General features: G+C 43.8%; 1 protein-coding gene across 1 annotated transcript in view; it reads right to left on the bottom strand.

The window, feature by feature from the left end:
- The window catches only part of LOC138851714 (neural-cadherin-like), a gene marked incomplete at its 5' end in the record, with an annotated part of 57,910 nt that extends 44,735 nt beyond the window's left edge, over positions 1-13,175 (bottom strand). The window contains 2 exons of the mRNA XM_070081126.1: positions 91-293; positions 12,776-13,175. Of these exons, the coding sequence (XP_069937227.1) occupies positions 91-293; positions 12,776-13,175 (603 nt within the window). The remainder of the gene's footprint in view (positions 1-90; positions 294-12,775) is intronic.
- Between the last annotated feature and the right edge of the window lie 6,041 nt (positions 13,176-19,216).

Below are 19,216 nucleotides of genomic sequence, written 5' to 3'. Positions count from 1 at the left end.
CCTGCAGCTTGAAACTAGTAAATAATAGCTGTAAATGTGCTCGTATTTAGAAGTAATCTCTCTACAGTATTCAAAACTATTAAATCTCACTTGGGTCTTCCAAAGGAAGACTGTCTTGGCGCCTGGCTTCATTGGATTGTCGTTGATGTCGTCAATGAGGAGCGTGAAGGAGCGTGTGGCAGCCAGACCCTCAGCGTCCATCACCACTACATCCACAACAAGTTGACGATGTTCTTCTCTATCTAAGGCTGCCTCCGTCCAAACCTCAGCTCCGCCGCGTCCACTGTCCAGTCCTGCAAGAACACATTTAACATGGGTATTATACACTAGCACTAACACGCACGCGGCGGGAGTAACAGTGTCACACAGTGCTCACGAATTTTTAGTGTTTTTTTTTTTTTTTTGGGGGGGGGGGCTAACAAGGCTATTCCAGGGATCATCGAAAGCGTCAGGGTCAGTGAACAACCCGCTAAGTGAAATACAAGCTGCCCAAGAGCAAAAAAAAAAAAAAAAAAAGCGATGTGAGGGCTACAATTTACTTAAAATAGTTTGAAAGTGAAATTAGTGGCAAAAGAGACAGCAACCAGGCCTAGTGCCGGCTGTAGGTGCTATTGGCACAAATCAATATAACTGCAAACTCAAACAGAATAAGTATGACCTAAAGCCAGAGAGATAAGTGCAAGTCAAAGGATTGGTGTTGCTCTTCGCCTAGCCGCCCCCATCCTCACCGAACATAGGTGTATTTGCGGCAGGGCGACAGCTGATCAATTCGGACTCCATGGTCTCGTGTGTCACACAGCAGAAGGGAAGTATGCCAGACATGAGGAGATCAATGACATAATAAAGAGAAGCCTCGCCACAGCCCGTTGCCCAGCTCAACGGGAACCCCAAGTACAGAGGTCTGATGGAAGTCAAAAGCGTCCTGATGGAGCCACTATGCTACCCTGGAAGGATGGAAAGCAGATTGCCTGGGACTACACCTGTGCTGCCACATTGGCAGACACCTACTTGCCATACTCTGTAGTGGAAGGGGGTGGAGCTGCCAGCCACAGGGAGACCCAGAAGATCCGAAAATATGAAGACCTTCCCCCTTGCTATAACTTCATTCCAATAGGGTCGGAGACCCTTGGAGCATGGGGCAAGTGTGCTCTAAAGTTCCTCAAAGAGCTGGGTGAAAAGCTCATCATAGAAACCAAGGACCACAGGGCGACCAGCTTCCTCTTTCAGAGACTCAGTGTTGCGATCCAGAGAGGAAATGCCTGCAGCATTCTGGGCACGCGGCCCACCGCAGGGGAGCTGGACGAAGTATTCGAGATGTAGCTCTGAGTTACCTATGTTGTTTTACTTTGTATCATATTTTTGTGAATGTTTCGTCAATGTATTTTGTCTTTAAATAAAATATATATACATAATATAGGGGGTGGTAGGAGAAAATTCTCAAACAGCTTCAGGGAGAATCTTGAGTTTTCCCTGAAGCAAGTTTATTTTTTTCTCTGAGGATGAGGGTCCCCATGACAGTTCTAGAGGTGGTACCTCCCTATAATATATATATATATATATATATATATATATATATATATATATATATATATATATATATATATATATATATATATATATATATATATATATATATATGCAATAAGATCACAGTAAACAGGTGATTTTAAAATATGCAAAACAACCACTGTGAAAGAGTAGTGAAATTCCAAGTGCTTTCGTGACTACTCACATTGTCAAGGAACTATAAAAGTAATACATCAAAGGAACGCAATTAAAGGACTAAGACCGCACCTCACAGTCAACTCCCACAACAAAGAAACACCTGATGCGGGACAATACCGGACTCATAAGAAAAGAGGAACACTGCAGTACTTTTTACAACCCAAAAAGGGACAACCAACCTTATTCAACTAAAAATATGTTGGTTCTCCCTTACCATGAAAACTTGGTTGATATGCCTTCTCTTCTTAAGACTTTTAATATTAAAGTTGTATTTCAAAATCTTGACACAGTAAAAAAAACTTTTGATAAAGAATTCCCCCCAAAATGCTGACGAATGTGTCTATAAGATTCCTTGTAAAATTTGCGATAAAGTTTATTACGGTCATACTGGTTAAAGTCTCGAACTTAGATTAAAACAACATAAATATAACATTAGAACTGGACAAGATTCCAATGCTCTATTTATTCATGCGAGAGATTTTAACCATACAATTGATTTTCAAAAAGTTGAGAAAGTTGTATCAAGCAAGTCCATGGTTGACAGAAATATAATTGAATCTTGTTTCATAAAAAGCAGTTTTGAAAATAATATGAATATTTCCTTAGGTTTGTATAAATTAGATTCATTTACAATTAATAAAATTTAGTTAGAGTTTAATAATACAATGGGCAAATAATAAACCTTATTTCTTGGGTAGAATGATTTGTTGGTAGGTTGTCGTGAGGACCTGTCTAGTTGGACCAGCGGACCTACTGCAGTGTTCCTCTTTTCTTATGAGTCCGGTATTGTCCCACGTCAGGTGTTTCTTTGTTGTGGGAGTTGACTGTGATTTGTGGTCTAAGCCCTTTAATTGCTTTCCTTTGATGTATTACTTTCATAGTTCCTTGACAATGTAAGTAGTCACGAAAGCGCTTGGAATTTCACTACTCTTTCACAGTGGTTGTTTTGCATATATATATATATATATATATATATATATATATATATATATATATATATATATATATATATATATATATATATATATATATATATATATATAAATCTTGATACAGTAAAAAATTTTTGATAAAGAATTTCTGCTAAAATGCTGATGGATGTGTCTATAAAATTCCTTGTGAAATTTGCGAAAAAGTTTATTACGGTTAAACTGGTAAAAGTCTCGAACTAAGATTAAAACAACATAAATATAGCATTAGAACTGGACAAGATTCTAATGCTCTACCTATTCATATGAGAGATCCTAACCATCCAATTGATTTTCTAAAGGATGAGAAAGTTGTATCAAGCAAATCCGTGGTCGACAGGAATATAAATGAATCATGCTTCATAAAAAGCAGTTTTGAAAATAATATGAATATTTCCTTTGGTTCATATAAGAAAAGGGATTCATTTGTAATTGATAAATTTGGGAAGAATTTAATGATACATTAAACAAGTAATAATTCTTAATTCTTGGGTGGAGTATTAGGTGTGTTTCACAGAGTCGGGTGTCGTCCTGCGTGTGTGAGGTGTTGCTTTGTTGTGGGTTGTGATGGTGAGGTGTAGTCTTGACCCTTTATATGCCTTCCTTTGATGTATTGTTTTTATAATTCCTTAATAATGTGAGAAGTCACTCAGGCAACCCTCCAGGCAAACCTCCCTGTGCTACTGGGAGGTATTGGGGTGCGCAAAGCAACACAGGTAGTTTTACCTGCATTTCTATCTTCGTGTTTGGCTTCCAGTGGATTAGTCAAGAAGATTGTCCCCTAACACTTGAGAGACGTGGTAGGAGCTCAGAACCCCAGGTTCACTGAAGAAGCCATGTGGTGGAACACCCTTGCAGACTCCTCCAGTAGACCAGCTCCTCCCAAAGAGCACTAACAGTCCCACTGGGACAAACCGATCATGGAAAAAATTGCCAACACAATGCTCACCAGCACTTCAGGAATGGACAAAGCATGTCTCCTAGCAGTGAAGGCACCACAGGCAGGAGATTTCCTTCTAGCTGTTAACAATTCCTCCCTGGGAACTCGACTCGACTACACAGGAATGAGGACCTTCCTGCAGGAGGTTCAGTGGGAACAGGAGTTGTTAGGAAAATCAGTAAACGAAATGATGGACTTTGTAACAACAAAATGCAAGGAGGCAGAGAAAAGGTTTGTTCCCAAGGGTAACAGAAATAATGGGAAGGACAGAACGAGCCCTTGGTTTACCCGAAGGTGCAGGGAGGCAAAAACTAAGTGCTCTAGAGAATGGAAAATGTACAGAAGGCAAAGGACTCAGGAGGACAAAGAGATTAGTCGACGAGCCAGAAACGAGTATGCACAGATAAGGAGGGAGGCGCAGCGGCAGTATGAAAATGACATAGCATCGAAAGTCAAGTCTGACCCGAAACTACTCTACAGCCACATCAGGAGGAAGACAATAGTCAAGGACCACGTAATCTGGCTGAGGAAAGAAGGTGGGGAGCTCACAAGAAACGACCAGGAGGTATGTGAGGAGCTCAACATGAGATTTCAGGATGTATTTACAATGGAGGCTGAAGGGACAACGGGAAGACAAAACAGTGGCGTAAAGCAACAAGGGATATACCAACAAGTGTTGGATGAATTACACACAACTGAGGAGGTGGAGAAGCTCCTAAGTGACCTTGATACCTCAAAGGCGGTGGGACCGGACATCTCTCTGTGGATCCTTAGAGAGGGAGCAGAGACACTACGTGTGCCACTAACCAAAATCTTCAACAATTCCTTTGAAACTGGGCAAGTATCTGAAGTATGGAAGAAGGCAAATGTAGTCCCCATCTTTAAGAAGGGAGGCAGAAATGAAGCACTAAATTATAGAACAGTGTCACTGACATGTATAGTATGCAAAGTCTTGGAAAAGATTATCAGGAGGAGAGTGGTTGAGCACCTGGAGCGGAACAAGATTATAAACGACAGCCAGCACGGATTCATGGAAGGCAAATCCTGTGCCACAAACCTACTAGAGTTTTATGACAAGGTAATTGAAGTAAGAAATGAGAGTGAGGGGTGGGTTGATTGCATTTTCTTGGACTGCAAGAAGGCTTTCGACACAGTTGCTCACAAGAGATTAGTACAGAAGCTAGAGGAATAGGCACATATAACAGGAAGGGCACTTCAATGGATCAGAGAATACCTAACAGGGAGGCAACAACGAGTCATGGTCCGTGATGAGGTATCACAGTGGGCGCCAGTGACGAGCGGGGTCCCACAGGGGTCAGTCCTGGGACCAGTCCTATTCTTGGTATATGTGAACGACATGACGGAAGGGATAGACTCAGAAGTGTCCCTGTTTGCAGATGACGTGAAGTTAATGAGGAGAAATAAATCAGACGCGGATCAGACAGGTCTACAAAGAGACCTGGACAGGCTGGATGTGTGATCCAGAAACTGGCTCCTAGAATTTAATCCCGCCAAATGCAAAGTCATGAAGATCGGAGGAGGGCAAAGAAGGCTGCAGACAGAGTATAGGCTAGGTGGCCAAGGGCTGCAAACCTCACTTAAGGAGAAAAGCCTAGGAGTGAGTATAATACCGAGTACATCGCCAGAAGCACACATTAACCAGATAACTACTGCGGCATATGGGCGCTTGGCAAACTTGAGAATAGCGTTCCGGTACCTCAGTAAGGAATCGTTCAAGACTTTATACACTGTGTACGTCAGGCCCATACTGGAGTACGCAGCACCAGTTTGGAACCCACACCTGGTCAAACACGTCAAGAAATTAGAGAAAGTGCAAAAGTTTGCAACAAGGCTAGTTCCAGAGCTAAGGGGAATGTCCAATGAAGAAAGGTTAAGGGAAATCGGTCTGACAACACTGGAGGACAGGAGGGTCAGGGGTGACATGATAACGACCAACAAAATACTGCGTGGAATAGACAAGGTGGACAGAGACAGGATGTTCCAGAGATGGGACACAGAAACAAGGGGTCACAATTGGAAGCTGAAGACTCAGATGAGTCAAAGGGATGTTAGGAAGTATTTCTTCAGTCAGAGTAGTTAGGAAGTGGAATAGTCTGGCAAGTGATGTTGTGGAGGCAGGAACTATACATAGTTTTAAGACCAGGTATGATAAAGCTCATGGAGCAGGGGGAGAGAGGACCTAGTAGCGGTCGGTGAAGAGGCGGGGCCAGGAACTGAGTCTTGACCCCTGCAACCACAATTAGGTGAGTACAATTAGGTGAGTGCAGGCCATTTGGATTGATGTTACTCTTCTCCTAGCCACTCCTATGCTCACCGAACATAGGTGTACTTACGGTAAGGCGACGTCTGATCAATTCAGATTTAATGGTCTCGAGTGTCACACATCAGAAGGGAAGTATGCCAGACATGAGGAAGTCAACGACATCATAAAGGGAAATCTTGCCACAGCCCATTGTTCAGCCCAACGGGAACCATCAGTGCAGAGGTCTGATAGAAGTCAAAAGCGTCCTGATGGAGCCACCATGCTACCCTGGAAGGATGGAGAGCAGATTGTCTGGGACTACACCTGTGCCGCCACATTGGCAGACACCTACTTGCCATACTCCGTACCTGAAGGGGGTGGAGCTGCCAGCCAAAAGGAGACCCAGAAGACTCGTAAATATGAAGGCCTTCCTCCTTGCTATAACTTCATCCCAATAAGGTTGGAGACCCATGGAGCATTGGGCAAGTGTGCTCTAAAGTTCCTCAAAGAGCTGGGTGAAAAACTCATCATGGAAACCATGGAACACAGGGTGGCCAGCTTCCTCTTTCAGAGACTCAGTGTTGTGAGCCAGAGGGGAATTGCCTGCAGCATTCTGGGCACGCTGCCCACCGCCGGGGAGCTGGACAATGTATCCGAGATGTAGCTCTAAGTTATCTATGTTGTTTTACTCCCTATTGCATTTTTGTCAACGTATTTTGTCTTTAAATATATATTAAATACGGCGGGTGATAGGAGAAAACAATTTTCAAACAGCTTCAGGGAGAACTTTGAGTTTTCCCTGAAACAAGTTTATTATTTTCTCTGAGAATGAGGGTCCCCAGGGCAGTTCCAGAGGTTGTACCTCCCTATATATATATATATATATATATATATATATATATATATATATATATATATATATATATATATATATATGCATGCATGCAAAACAACCACGGGGGGAGTACAATGGTAGCTCTAGACCTTTCGTGTTGCAACCAACACGTCAGGAGTTTGCAAAATTGCAGAAAAGAGGAGGTCCAAGCAAGTATGTTCCGAATGGACCGTCATCGCTGGAGTGAGTGAAGGAGGGGAAGAGAAGGATAAAGGAAGTGATCCCAGGCACAAAAGTGGACACAGCCAGAAGGACGAATAGTATAGCATAAGGAAAATCCCATAACCATTGACACTGTAATAGCCTAAACGACATTAACTTGGCAGTTATAAAAAAAATTCGGCCATAATCCTCTATGATATCAATATATTTATATACATAAATATATTGTCAGTGATATAGAAGTCACTGGCAATTATGGGTTAGCCTCCCATGGAAGAGTGTGTGCATTTAAAGTGACGAGAAAACAGTAATATTTAAAGGGGAGACCTCTGAAAATTATGTAAATGATATGGGGCTCACTAAAATAAACTCATTTAAAGAGGGAGGCATCTGTAATAACAAAAAAGGCAGCCAGAGTTATTCAACCCACAATTCTGAGGCAAAGTTTGGTTCAAGCTTCATAAACTGCAGTAAAAATAAAACCTAATTTCTCGGTGTGGTACTACATTTAAGACAGTCTAATGCATTCATATAAGAGCCCAGTTATAGAGTGTGTACTATTGTCTCAACTAAAAATGCATCTAATTTGAACAACCCATCACTAATATTGTATAATGAATACTTATCATGCTTAATAATTGCCAATTCTACAATATTCCTTTCAAGCCAGGAGGAACAGGGGAAGATAACTCTTGCTTTCCGCTAATTTGCCGGGTTATTACAAGCTCTAACATGGTTGAAAATTGGGCTTGACTCCTGTGCAATACGTCTCGAATAACGGTGCTGGGACATTCTCACCTTCAATGGTTTTCCTGTTTGTCCCAAATAGGAGAGACTGCAACCGTTACAACCAACTCTGTAGACACCACCAACATGTTGTTGGGGTGAATTCTTTATCAGGATGCTTCTAACCGTCCATGAATTTTTAAACACTACTTGTATATTAAATCTTCTAAGAGCATTCGGCAGGATAGATAAATTCTCGTTGTATGGGAGGACCAGCACATTCTTGGTCTGAGGTGTTATCCCAGGTTCTCTTCTATAATAAGTTTTCCTTGCAACCAGGAAGGCAGATTCCACAAACACCTTAGGATACCACAATTTCATGCCACTGTCAAAAATTTTCCTAATTTCTTCATTTAGGAACTAAGGACTGCACACTCAATAGGCTCTCAGAAACAGTAAGAAATACACTCCTTTTGACTCTATTCTCATGGTTGGAATAGTAGTGAATGTATGAGTACACATTGGTGGCCTTCCTATATACTGTAAACTTAAACTTTCTATCAACTCGGTGTATCAATACATCTAAGAATGGAAGATTACAGTCCACCTCTTTCTCCACGGTGAATATAATAGACGGGACTAAAGTGTTAAGTCTTGGTAAAAATGTATCAAGGGCCATATCATATAGTCAAAGACACAAAATATCATCCACATACCTGAACTATTGAGCTCCACATGGCAGGATATCTTTCAACAGTCTAGCCTCGAAAAATTCCATATACAGATTGCTCGATAGGGGGACAACAGATTACCCATAGCCATTCCTAGTTTTTGAGCATAGTATTTCGCCTCAAACTCAAACTTGCAATCAACTACACACAGCTTAATCAATTCAGCAATGGTATTTTTATCAAAAGACAAAGAGAACTCATCTAATTCAAAAACAACACTGAGACTAGCCGAGGATTCGAGCTCATGTCATTTTGGCCCACCTCATGTTGAGCGAAAATCACATGACATTCTAACCAACAGGACCACGCAATCCTGCAAGAATCAAGCACCCAGCAGAGCCAAGTGTTTTACCTTGATCTGAGGACATTCGGTGGTGTATGTGCCTGTTAGCTAATTTCATTCTACTTCCCGTTTGGTGTACCAGCCTCCACGAACAGTCTATGTATTATTGTAACCATGAACGAGTGGTATTTTAATCAATAGCAATACTGCAACTAGCCAAGGATTCTAGCCCATGTCGTTTTGGCGAAAAACACATGACGTTCTAACCCACAAGACCATGCAATCCTACAAGAATCAAGCACCCAGCAGAGCGTATGTCAAGCACCCACACCACCGTATGTCCTTGATCCGAAGATATACGGTGGTGTGGACGCCTCTGAGCTAATTTCATTCTACTCCCCGTTTGGTGTACCAGCCTCCACGAGCAGTCTATATATTATCGTAACTACGAACGAGTGGTATTTTAATCAATAACAACAATACGACTAGCCGAGGATTCAGACCCATGTCGTTTTGGCCCGCCTTATGATGAGCGAGAATGTCATGACGCTCTAACCCACAAGACCATGCAGTCCCACATGAATCAAGCACTGGCAAGAACTTTGCTGAGATACCAGCTCGGTATGACAACGACAGAAGAGAACCAGACGGCCACACTGCTGTCAAAGTGATGTCATCACCTTATTGTGGTAAGTCGTAAAATCGTATTATTAGCACTGGTTCTGCATCACTGGTAGCTGGAGGTCCAACTAATCCTACCACTTGAGAGCTGATCATCATAGACAGATTAATAGCATTTATTAAGGGATAGGAGCTGGTTAGTAAAGTGTGGAGTACCGCATGTTATGCTAAAGAGCGCGCATGCTCTGAGATCAGACAAAGCTGCCAGTAAACAACTAGACACACAAATGTAAGGGAACCTTGCTGCTAAATAAATGTTTTCAGGCCTTGAAGGACTAGAATTAAACTACTATAACCTAGGACAACCAAAAAGCAGGGAGAAAAGTTTTCTTGAACCGACAGAGTAATTTAACTCACACGAAGACAGTGTGAGCATATGAAGTGACACACACACACACACACAAAAGCTGTGACTTGACCCCTTTTAACCAAAACTAGGTGAGTACACACACACACACAGAAGCTGTGAATCGACCCCTGAAACCATAACTAGGTGAGTACACACACACATACACAACACATATAGGTACTTGCAGAAACAAAATGAAAACTTGAGAATTACTGTTAGGTGGAAGGACAGACGTACTCGAGGAACTAAGTAAGACTAGTTCTGAATACACACGCACATACATGCACACAGCCACATGTACACATGTAAACAACACTATAACATATTTATTAGAAAACGTTTCGGTCCTGGGACCTTGATCACTTCTAACATACAGAGGTAGAAAGACATTATATATATAGGCGGAGAGTGAGATGTGACGTACGTGACCTGAGGAATGTCATAAGAACATAAGAATGGAGGAACACTGTAGAAGGCCTACTGGCCCATGCGAGGCAGGTCCTTATCAAAACACCCTCTGCCTATGATGAGGACGGGTAGACGATGAAATCATGTGACTCCTGTGTTGTTGGGTTGGTGCTGCTTAAGTATCATGTATGCCAATGTTTTTGAAATTTTGTAGTTTCCAGTGTTGCGTTCTATAGTGTCGGTGACGGCGATTAGTGAGGCTTCTAGCACCGTCGGCGTCTGAGGTCTGGTTCGGTGAGAACGAGTTGTGCCTCGTTCCAGTTCATCAAATGCCCCGTGGAGTCTCTGTGGAGGACACAGGCGTACCTTACATCGTCTCTGTTAGAGGCATTTCGATGCTCATTCAGGCGGACAGAACCCACAGGGGATAGTGTAGACGCCTGCTGTAGAAGTTAGTGGTGTGGGGCTGCGTTTCGTAGTGAGGTCTTTGATAGAGGATGTGTTTATGGTGGAAACGTTGATGTTACTCATAGCAAGTGCCCGGCGAGTATTCGTGGCAACATCGCCACATGGGATTACTATGAACTGTTTAGGGGGCTGTTCCATGGGCGGTTTGTTGAGGATAGCTTGTGCCTTGAGTCTGCAATCTCGGATGAAGAAAGATGGGAACTGAAGACGTGTAAAGGCTTGTGTTATGTAAGTGCATTCTTCTTCTAGAAAACAAGGGCTGGAGATGCGAAGAGCTCTCAAGAAGCCAATGAGGACTCCTCTCTTAGTGCGGGTGTCTTGGTGTGAATAAAAGTGTATAAGATCGTCCTTGTTGGTAGGTTTTCTATACACTTTGAAGAGAAGTTTGTCACTGTCGGGAGATCTGCACAGTAGAACGTCGAGGAAAGGAAGTTTGCCATCATTTTCGAGTTCAAGTGTAAACTTTATTGATGGTTCAACTGCATTGATCTTGTTGAGAAGGGCCTGGATATTGAGACGTCTCGGATAGAAAACCAATATATCATCAACGTATCTTAGCCAGGTAACGGTGTTGGGAATGAGGGTGCTGAATTTCTCTGTCTCCAAGTTTTCCATGAAGAGGTTGGCAAGCACAGCACTGAGCGGGCTGCCCATTGCCATCCCAAAGCATTGTTTGTAACAGTTGTCCTGATACTTGAAGAAGTTGAAATTAACACACAGTTCCACTAGATTGATGAAATCTAGAAGAGATAAAGGGAGGTCGTGGTTTTCAGTGAGTCTCTGTCTCAGAATGTTGATTGCAGCGTCAGTAGGAACGTTGGTAAAGAGGGCTGTGACATCGAAGGAAGCCATGCTTTTGTTTTTGTCATTCAGGTTGGAAATTCGGGAGAGAAGGTCACCTGAGTGTTTGAGGTGGGCTTGACTGATAGTGCCCAGAAGCGCTGAAAGGTATTTGGCAAGGTGGCCGGCTAGTCTGTGTGGTGCACTCCCTATGCCCGAAGTGATAGGCCGTAGTGGGATGCCAGGTTTGTGTGTCTTAGGAAGGCCATACAGGCGTGCTGGTTTCGGTTGACCTGGTAAAAGTTTAAGTAGTTTTTTGCCTTGTTCTGATTTTCGTAAGATGCTACGAGCCTTTTGAAGGAAAGTCTGGGTACTTTGAAGTAGCACTGATTCCGATACAGGCTGGTATGTGTTAGCGATCCAGCAAATTTGGTTGGTAGGGTACTCGCGGTACCCTACCAATAAGGTACATTCAATCGTCTCAACAAAGTGACCAACATAATCACGTTCTATCCCAACAAACTGGGGAACCTCTTTTTCAAAAAACACGAACATTCAGCTACACAAGACACACCGGGGGTTTACAGATACCACGAAACACCGAATGCTGTCTACAAGGACCATTTTGGTTATACACAAGACAATTCAGCTATTTTTAACATATCAGCAACATCATTAGTCACAATATTCATTGGAAAACTGCCACCATCTGTGTTGTCTGTGGAATTGCTTGTGATGATGTAATATAATCTAGTCAATAGGAATTTTAGATCATTATCTCTCTAGAGTCTTTCTATATTTATTAGATTCCTTCCTTATCTACAGGTCTATCTTTTCTACAGTCATTCTCTATGTAAATTCCTATTCTACAGCATTTTGAAACTTAATATATATTGAACACTATTAAATCAAGAGTCCTACTTCATTTTGAGTTCTACCCAGTCTATAAGCATACTCTGTCAAGAATGCTGCTCCATCTAGAGTCCTACCCTATTTTAGTTGTACTCTATCCAAAATCCTACTTTTCCTTTTGAGCTCTACACAATGCTAAGGTACTAAATATCCCCTCTGGACAATTCCACATGAATTGTGGTAAATCAAATACATTTAGAAAGCCAATTCTTCAGCTTGCTAAGTATCCTCATGTTGCCTCAATTGTTGACAGTTTCCTGCTGGACTAGCTGCATCATTCCACCATTAATTTTTATAGTGATAATCATGAGGAAAATCTGAACCCCTTAGTGGTTATGGAATGTCTGGGGAACGAGAGGGTTGGGAGATCAGATTCGATTCGAGGAAGGGAAGAATAAATCCAGTCCTTTGGATCAAGAGTTCTTTAGGAACCCTAAGGCAATAAATACCTTGAATGGTCCAAGGAGTCACCTAATATACTCACGACGGTCGAACTTAAGGGAAACCAGATTCAAGACGTGGGCGGGGTTGGACGGTGACATGGAGATGTTGAAGGGCGGGCCGTGCCCCAACGCCCAAACATCAGGGTCGGTGATCTTGAGGACGCCTAGTTTGGTGGGCGGGCTACCCTCGGTAATGTGAAGGCGTGTAGGTGGCAGAAGGCTCGGTGGACAGTCGTTGACGTCAGTGACAGTGATGGTGAGGGTAGCTGTAGCTGTGAGACGGGGACGCCCACGGTCCACGGCTAGAATCCTGGCCACCCCAGCGTCCCCTCCTGGGGCTTCACGGTCCAACATCCCTCGCAGAGTAACGGTGCCGTTAACATCGACACTGAGAACGTCCCAGCCTCCCTCAAGGTGGTAGTCCACCCCTAGCTCTCCTCCCTGTCCAGGGACATCAAAGAGAAAAATTCATACCATTAAAAATAATTATAAAATCACCTTATAAAAATCCCTGTTATATCCCTTCTAACTATTCAAAGCCTCTCACCCCCACCTGTGTCTTGCCTTCTTTCTTTCCTTCCTTCACACTGTTTTTCCTATATCCGGGTAGCACTTTTTGTTGTGCTCGTCTAGATGGACCACTAAGAATGTTTAATCAACATCACCCGAGTGTTTAGTACATTGACATTGCACTGGAAGTGCAAAAAGATTTACTCTAAATCTGATTATAAAGATAATATTACAGCTGCTATTGTTCTTAGAGCATTCTTACTTTAAGAATCTATGTGAAGCACAGCTGACAAAGATTCTCCAAAATTGCGCAATAATGTTTTATTAATCTTGGAGGAGACACTCGAATTAACTAGTTGAATAAGAGCTTTCTGGTCTAAACTTTTGTAATGATGGCGTGTAACTGAGGTTTAATACCTGGAAACAACCTGACATGAGAATTACTGAAAGGTACATTTGATTAGGACGAAATTATTCGGTAACTCCGTAAATTCATTTATATATAGCAATCGAAAAATTTGATATTATTGTCATTAATTGTCTTAAATATCGAAATGATATCAATTGATTATCAGTTACCATTGTTAGCTGGGGGCTCAAGGATGGACTGTCGGTTTAAATAAACGCCGAAAAATACAAACCATACCACGGACGGGATTGAACCCGCGGTCAGAGAGTCTCAAAACTCCAGACCGTCGCGTTAGCCACTGGACCAGCTAGCCCGTGATATGGTTTGTTTGCAATCGTGTCATTACGATTTCGTGAGTCATGTAAACGCCGAAATCTGCTGTAGAGGCGTTCTATTACGAAAACTTGGAGGGGACCTAGGCCTGCCTGTCTACTCTCTTCTATGCCTAGCTGGAAAGTAAGGGAAAGATTTACGGGCTGATTCTCTAGTTCACGGGAGAACATGACATCATGGCTAGCGAGGGAGCCTCGTTATAACTGTATTAGGAACCTATGTACTAAACAAGAATAACTGTTGACAGCATGTGTATACAGTATATTTGTGACCCCAGCCTCAGAACTGAAGTCTTTAATGTGGTGAACATTAAAATGGTATAAAATACCGACAGATTGTTAGGTAAGACACATATGCAACAGTTAGGTATCTTTATTTCGAAACGTTTCGCCTACACAGTAGGCTTCTTCAGTCGAGTACAGAAAAGTTGACAGAAGCAGAAGATACTTGAAGACGATGTAATCAGTCCATCACCCTTGAAGTTTTGAGGTGGTCAGTCCCTCAGTCTGGAGAAGAGCATTGTTCCGTTGTCTGAAACAATATGAAGTTGAAGTGACAGGATGGAGCCTTTATATAGTGCCAGGAGGGGAGACGTAGGTTGCTTTGGGAGGGCAGGTCCCTCTCAAACCCAGCCGTTCTCACTAGTAGAGGTCGAAGTTGATGGTCTGTACCAAGATACCCTTGTGTTGCAGTGTCTGACAGAATGAACATTAAAATGGTATAAAATACCGACAGATTGTTAGGTAAGACACATATGCAACAGTTAGGTATCTTTATTTCGAAACGTTTCGCCAGACTGAGGGACTGACCACCTCAAAACTTCAAGGGTGATGGACTGATTACATCGTCTTCAAGTATCTTCTGCTTCTATCAACTTTTCTGTACTCGACTGAAGAAGCCTACTGTGTAGGCGAAACGTTTCGAAATAAAGATACCTAAGTGTTGCATATGTGTCTTACCTAACAATCTGTCGGTATTTTATACCATTTTAATGTTCATTCTGTCAGACACTGCAACACAAGGGTATCTTGGTACAGACCATCAACTTCGACCTCTACTAGTGAGAACGGCTGGGTTTGAGAGGGACCTGCCCTCCCAAAGCAACCTACGTCTCCCCTCCTGGCACTATATAAAGGCTCCATCCTGTCACTTCAACTTCATATTGTTTCAGACAACGGAACAATGCTCTTCTCCAGACTGAGGGACTGACCACCTCAAAACTTCAAGGGTGATGGACTGATTACATCGTCTTCAAGTATCTTCTGCTTCTATCAACTTTTCTGTACTCGACTGAAGAAGCCTACTGTGTAGGCGAAACGTTTCGAAATAAAGATACCTAACTGTTGCATATGTGTCTTACCTAACAATCTGTCGGTATTTTATACCATTTTAATGTTCATTCTGTCAGACACTGCAACACAAGGGTATCTTGGTACAGACCATCAACTTCGACCTCTACTAGTGAGAACGGCTGGGTTTGAGAGGGACCTGCCCTCCCAAAGCAACCTACGTCTCCCCTCCTGGCACTATATAAAGGCTCCATCCTGTCACTTCAACTTCATATTGTTTCAGACAACGGAACAATGCTCTTCTCCAGACTGAGGGACTGACCACCTCAAAACTTCAAGGGTGATGGACTGATTACATCGTCTTCAAGTATCTTCTGCTTCTATCAACTTTTCTGTACTCGACTGAAGAAGCCTACTGTGTAGGCGAAACGTTTCGAAATAAAGATACCTAACTGTTGCATATGTGTCTTACCTAACAATCTTTAATGTGGTATTTTCCTCTTCGTTTTAGGCTGTCTTGAACTGTTGAACTACGAATGATCCAAAAAGCTAGAGCTGTGCTCCCTTTCCTCAGATCAGACCTGATTATCTTCCATGCCCTGATCACCCTGTGACCTTTAATTTTCGTTTCGTATTTATTCAAAATATAATCGTTAGCTGGTCTTTTTATTTAGATACCATCATCAATTGAAATTAACTTGTTATTACCATATGAAGAATAAAAGCCACGATAATGTGGCTAAAAAAATATCCAACTAACCCACAAATCGGAGATAGACATGTAGATGACGTATTGTGGGTTAGTTGTGAATGAGTTACCTTGTTTTTAATTACTTCGACTGCCAGAGAGTATTCCTTTCATATTCATGGGTTTAAGCTATTGCTTAATTGTTGTGGTATTGGTGGGAGGTGCGCGCCTTTGGCCATTATTGGTTCATAATTCTCAGAGCACAGAAATCACAATGTAGATTACTGAATATTAGTGAGTTTGCGAACAGTTGTAGGCGTCTATAACGTCAATATAGGAAATGAAGATTTTAGTATAGTCTTCTTTGTTATGGCACAATCATTGTTGTAAATACCAGACTGCTATTCTTATTACCTTCTCTTCTCACTGGGTCTGTGGTAGTGACTCAAGATATTACCATCCCTGAGTTCTCATTTCATCGGTATTTGATTATTCATAATCCCTGAGGCTAGCGTCCACCGGATCTGTTAGATATGTGACTCACTTTACAAAATTCCAGTTTGTTTTAGCATTCCGGTTTCATGTTTTTGCAACTAATAAATAATTATGTATTCTAAAATTATGTATTCTAAAATACACACGATGGATCTTAACTCTGGAAGCAACTTCGACTTTCAGCAGAAGAATTTCGGTTCGGTCAAATTCGTACTAACACTTAATGAAGTTTGTTTATATATCTACTGAACTTCCTGTTTATATAACTGCCAATAGGTACATGGGTGGTAGCCGATTCTTGAGGTGGCATCCTGGGGCAGGAAGAGTTAAGGTGGCATCCTGGGGCAGGAAGAGTTAAGGTGGCATCCTGGGGCAGGAAGAGTTAAGGTGGCATCCTGGGGCAGGAAGAGTTAAGGTGGCATCCTGGGGCAGGAAGAGTTAAGGTGGCATCCTGGGGCAGGAAGAGTTAAGGTGGCATCCTGGGGCAGGAAGAGTTAAGGTGGCATCCTGGGGCAGGAAGAGTTAAGGTGGCATCCTGGGGCAGGAAGAGTTAAGGTGGCATCCTGGGGCAGGAAGAGTTAAGGTGGCATCCTGGGGCAGGAAGAGTTAAGGTGGCATCCTGGGGCAGGAAGAGTTAAGGTGGCATCCTGGGGCAGGAAGAGTTAAGGTGGCATCCTGGGGCAGGAAGAGTTAAGGTGGCATCCTGGGGCAGGAAGAGTTAAGGTGGCATCCTGGGGCAGGAAGAGTTAAGGTGGCATCCTGGGGCAGGAAGAGTTAAGGTGGCATCCTGGGGCAGGAAGAGTTAAGGTGGCATCCTGGGGCAGGAAGAGTTAAGGTGGCATCCTGGGGCAGGAAGAGTTAAGGTGGCATCCTGGGGCAGGAAGAGTTAAGGTGGCATCCTGGGGCAGGAAGAGTTAAGGTGGCATCCTGGGGCAGGAAGAGTTAAGGTGGCATCCTGGGGCAGGAAGAGTTAAGGTGGCATCCTGGGGCAGGAAGAGTTAAGGTGGCATCCTGGGGCAGGAAGAGTTAAGGTGGCATCCTGGGGCAGGAAGAGTTAAGGTGGCATCCTGGGGCAGGAAGAGTTAAGGTGGCATCCTGGGGCAGGAAGAGTTAAGGTGGCATCCTGGGGCAGGAAGAGTTAAGGTGGCATCCTGGGGCAGGAAGAGTTAAGGTGGCATCCTGGGGCAGGAAGAGTTAAGGTGGCATCCTGGGGCAGGAAGAGTTAAGGTGGCATCCTGGGGCAGGAAGAGTTAAGGTGGCATCCTGGGGCAGGAAGAGTTAAGGTGGCATCCTGGGGCAGGAAGAGTTAAGGTGGCATCCTGGGGCAGGAAGAGTTAAGGTGGCATCCTGGGGCAGGAAGAGTTAAGGTGGCATCCTGGGGCAGGAAGAGTTAAGGTGGCATCCTGGGGCAGGAAGAGTTAAGGTGGCATCCTGGGGCAGGAAGAGTTAAGGTGGCATCCTGGGGCAGGAAGAGTTAAGGTGGCATCCTGGGGCAGGAAGAGTTAAGGTGGCATCCTGGGGCAGGAAGAGTTAAGGTGGCATCCTGGGGCAGGAAGAGTTAAGGTGGCATCCTGGGGCAGGAAGAGTTAAGGTGGCATCCTGGGGCAGGAAGAGTTAAGGTGGCATCCTGGGGCAGGAAGAGTTAAGGTGGCATCCTGGGGCAGGAAGAGTTAAGGTGGCATCCTGGGGCAGGAAGAGTTAAGGTGGCATCCTGGGGCAGGAAGAGTTAAGGTGGCATCCTGGGGCAGGAAGAGTTAAGGTGGCATCCTGGGGCAGGAAGAGTTAAGGTGGCATCCTGGGGCAGGAAGAGTTAAGGTGGCATCCTGGGGCAGGAAGAGTTAAGGTGGCATCCTGGGGCAGGAAGAGTTAAGGTGGCATCCTGGGGCAGGAAGAGTTAAGGTGGCATCCTGGGGCAGGAAGAGTTAAGGTGGCATCCTGGGGCAGGAAGAGTTAAGGTGGCATCCTGGGGCAGGAAGAGTTAAGGTGGCATCCTGGGGCAGGAAGAGTTAAGGTGGCATCCTGGGGCAGGAAGAGTTAAGGTGGCATCCTGGGGCAGGAAGAGTTAAGGTGGCATCCTGGGGCAGGAAGAGTTAAGGTGGCATCCTGGGGCAGGAAGAGTTAAGGTGGCATCCTGGGGCAGGAAGAGTTAAGGTGGCATCCTGGGGCAGGAAGAGTTAAGGTGGCATCCTGGGGCAGGAAGAGTTAAGGTGGCATCCTGGGGCGGGACGAGTGGGGCATCCTGGGGCAGGAAGAGTTAAGGTGGCATCCTGGGGCAGGAAGAGTTAAGGTGGCATCCTGGGGCAGGAAGAGTTAAGGTGGCATCCTGGGGCAGGAAGAGTTAAGGTGGCATCCTGGGGCAGGAAGAGTTAAGGTGGCATCCTGGGGCAGGAAGAGTTAAGGTGGCATCCTGGGGCAGGAAGAGTTAAGGTGGCATCCTGGGGCAGGAAGAGTTAAGGTGGCATCCTGGGGCAGGAAGAGTTAAGGTGGCATCCTGGGGCAGGAAGAGTTAAGGTGGCATCCTGGGGCAGGAAGAGTTAAGGTGGCATCCTGGGGCAGGAAGAGTTAAGGTGGCATCCTGGGGCAGGAAGAGTTAAGGTAGATTAAGAGACCTAACCCTGCAAATTCAAAGGTGCAAGAAATATTATTATTTAGCACAAAACATTTGTTACTGACTTGTATGATTTAATTAATTTAAAATAAATTGGTACTATATCACGTCATCAAGGAAATTATTTAGAGGTAAACTGCTCAAGGGCGA

The sequence above is a fragment of the Cherax quadricarinatus genome, unplaced genomic scaffold, assembly GCF_038502225.1.
Source record: "Cherax quadricarinatus isolate ZL_2023a unplaced genomic scaffold, ASM3850222v1 Contig1782, whole genome shotgun sequence".
Classification (NCBI taxonomy): Eukaryota; Metazoa; Arthropoda; class Malacostraca; order Decapoda; family Parastacidae; genus Cherax; species Cherax quadricarinatus.
This window is presented reverse-complemented; position numbering and strand designations above follow the sequence as displayed.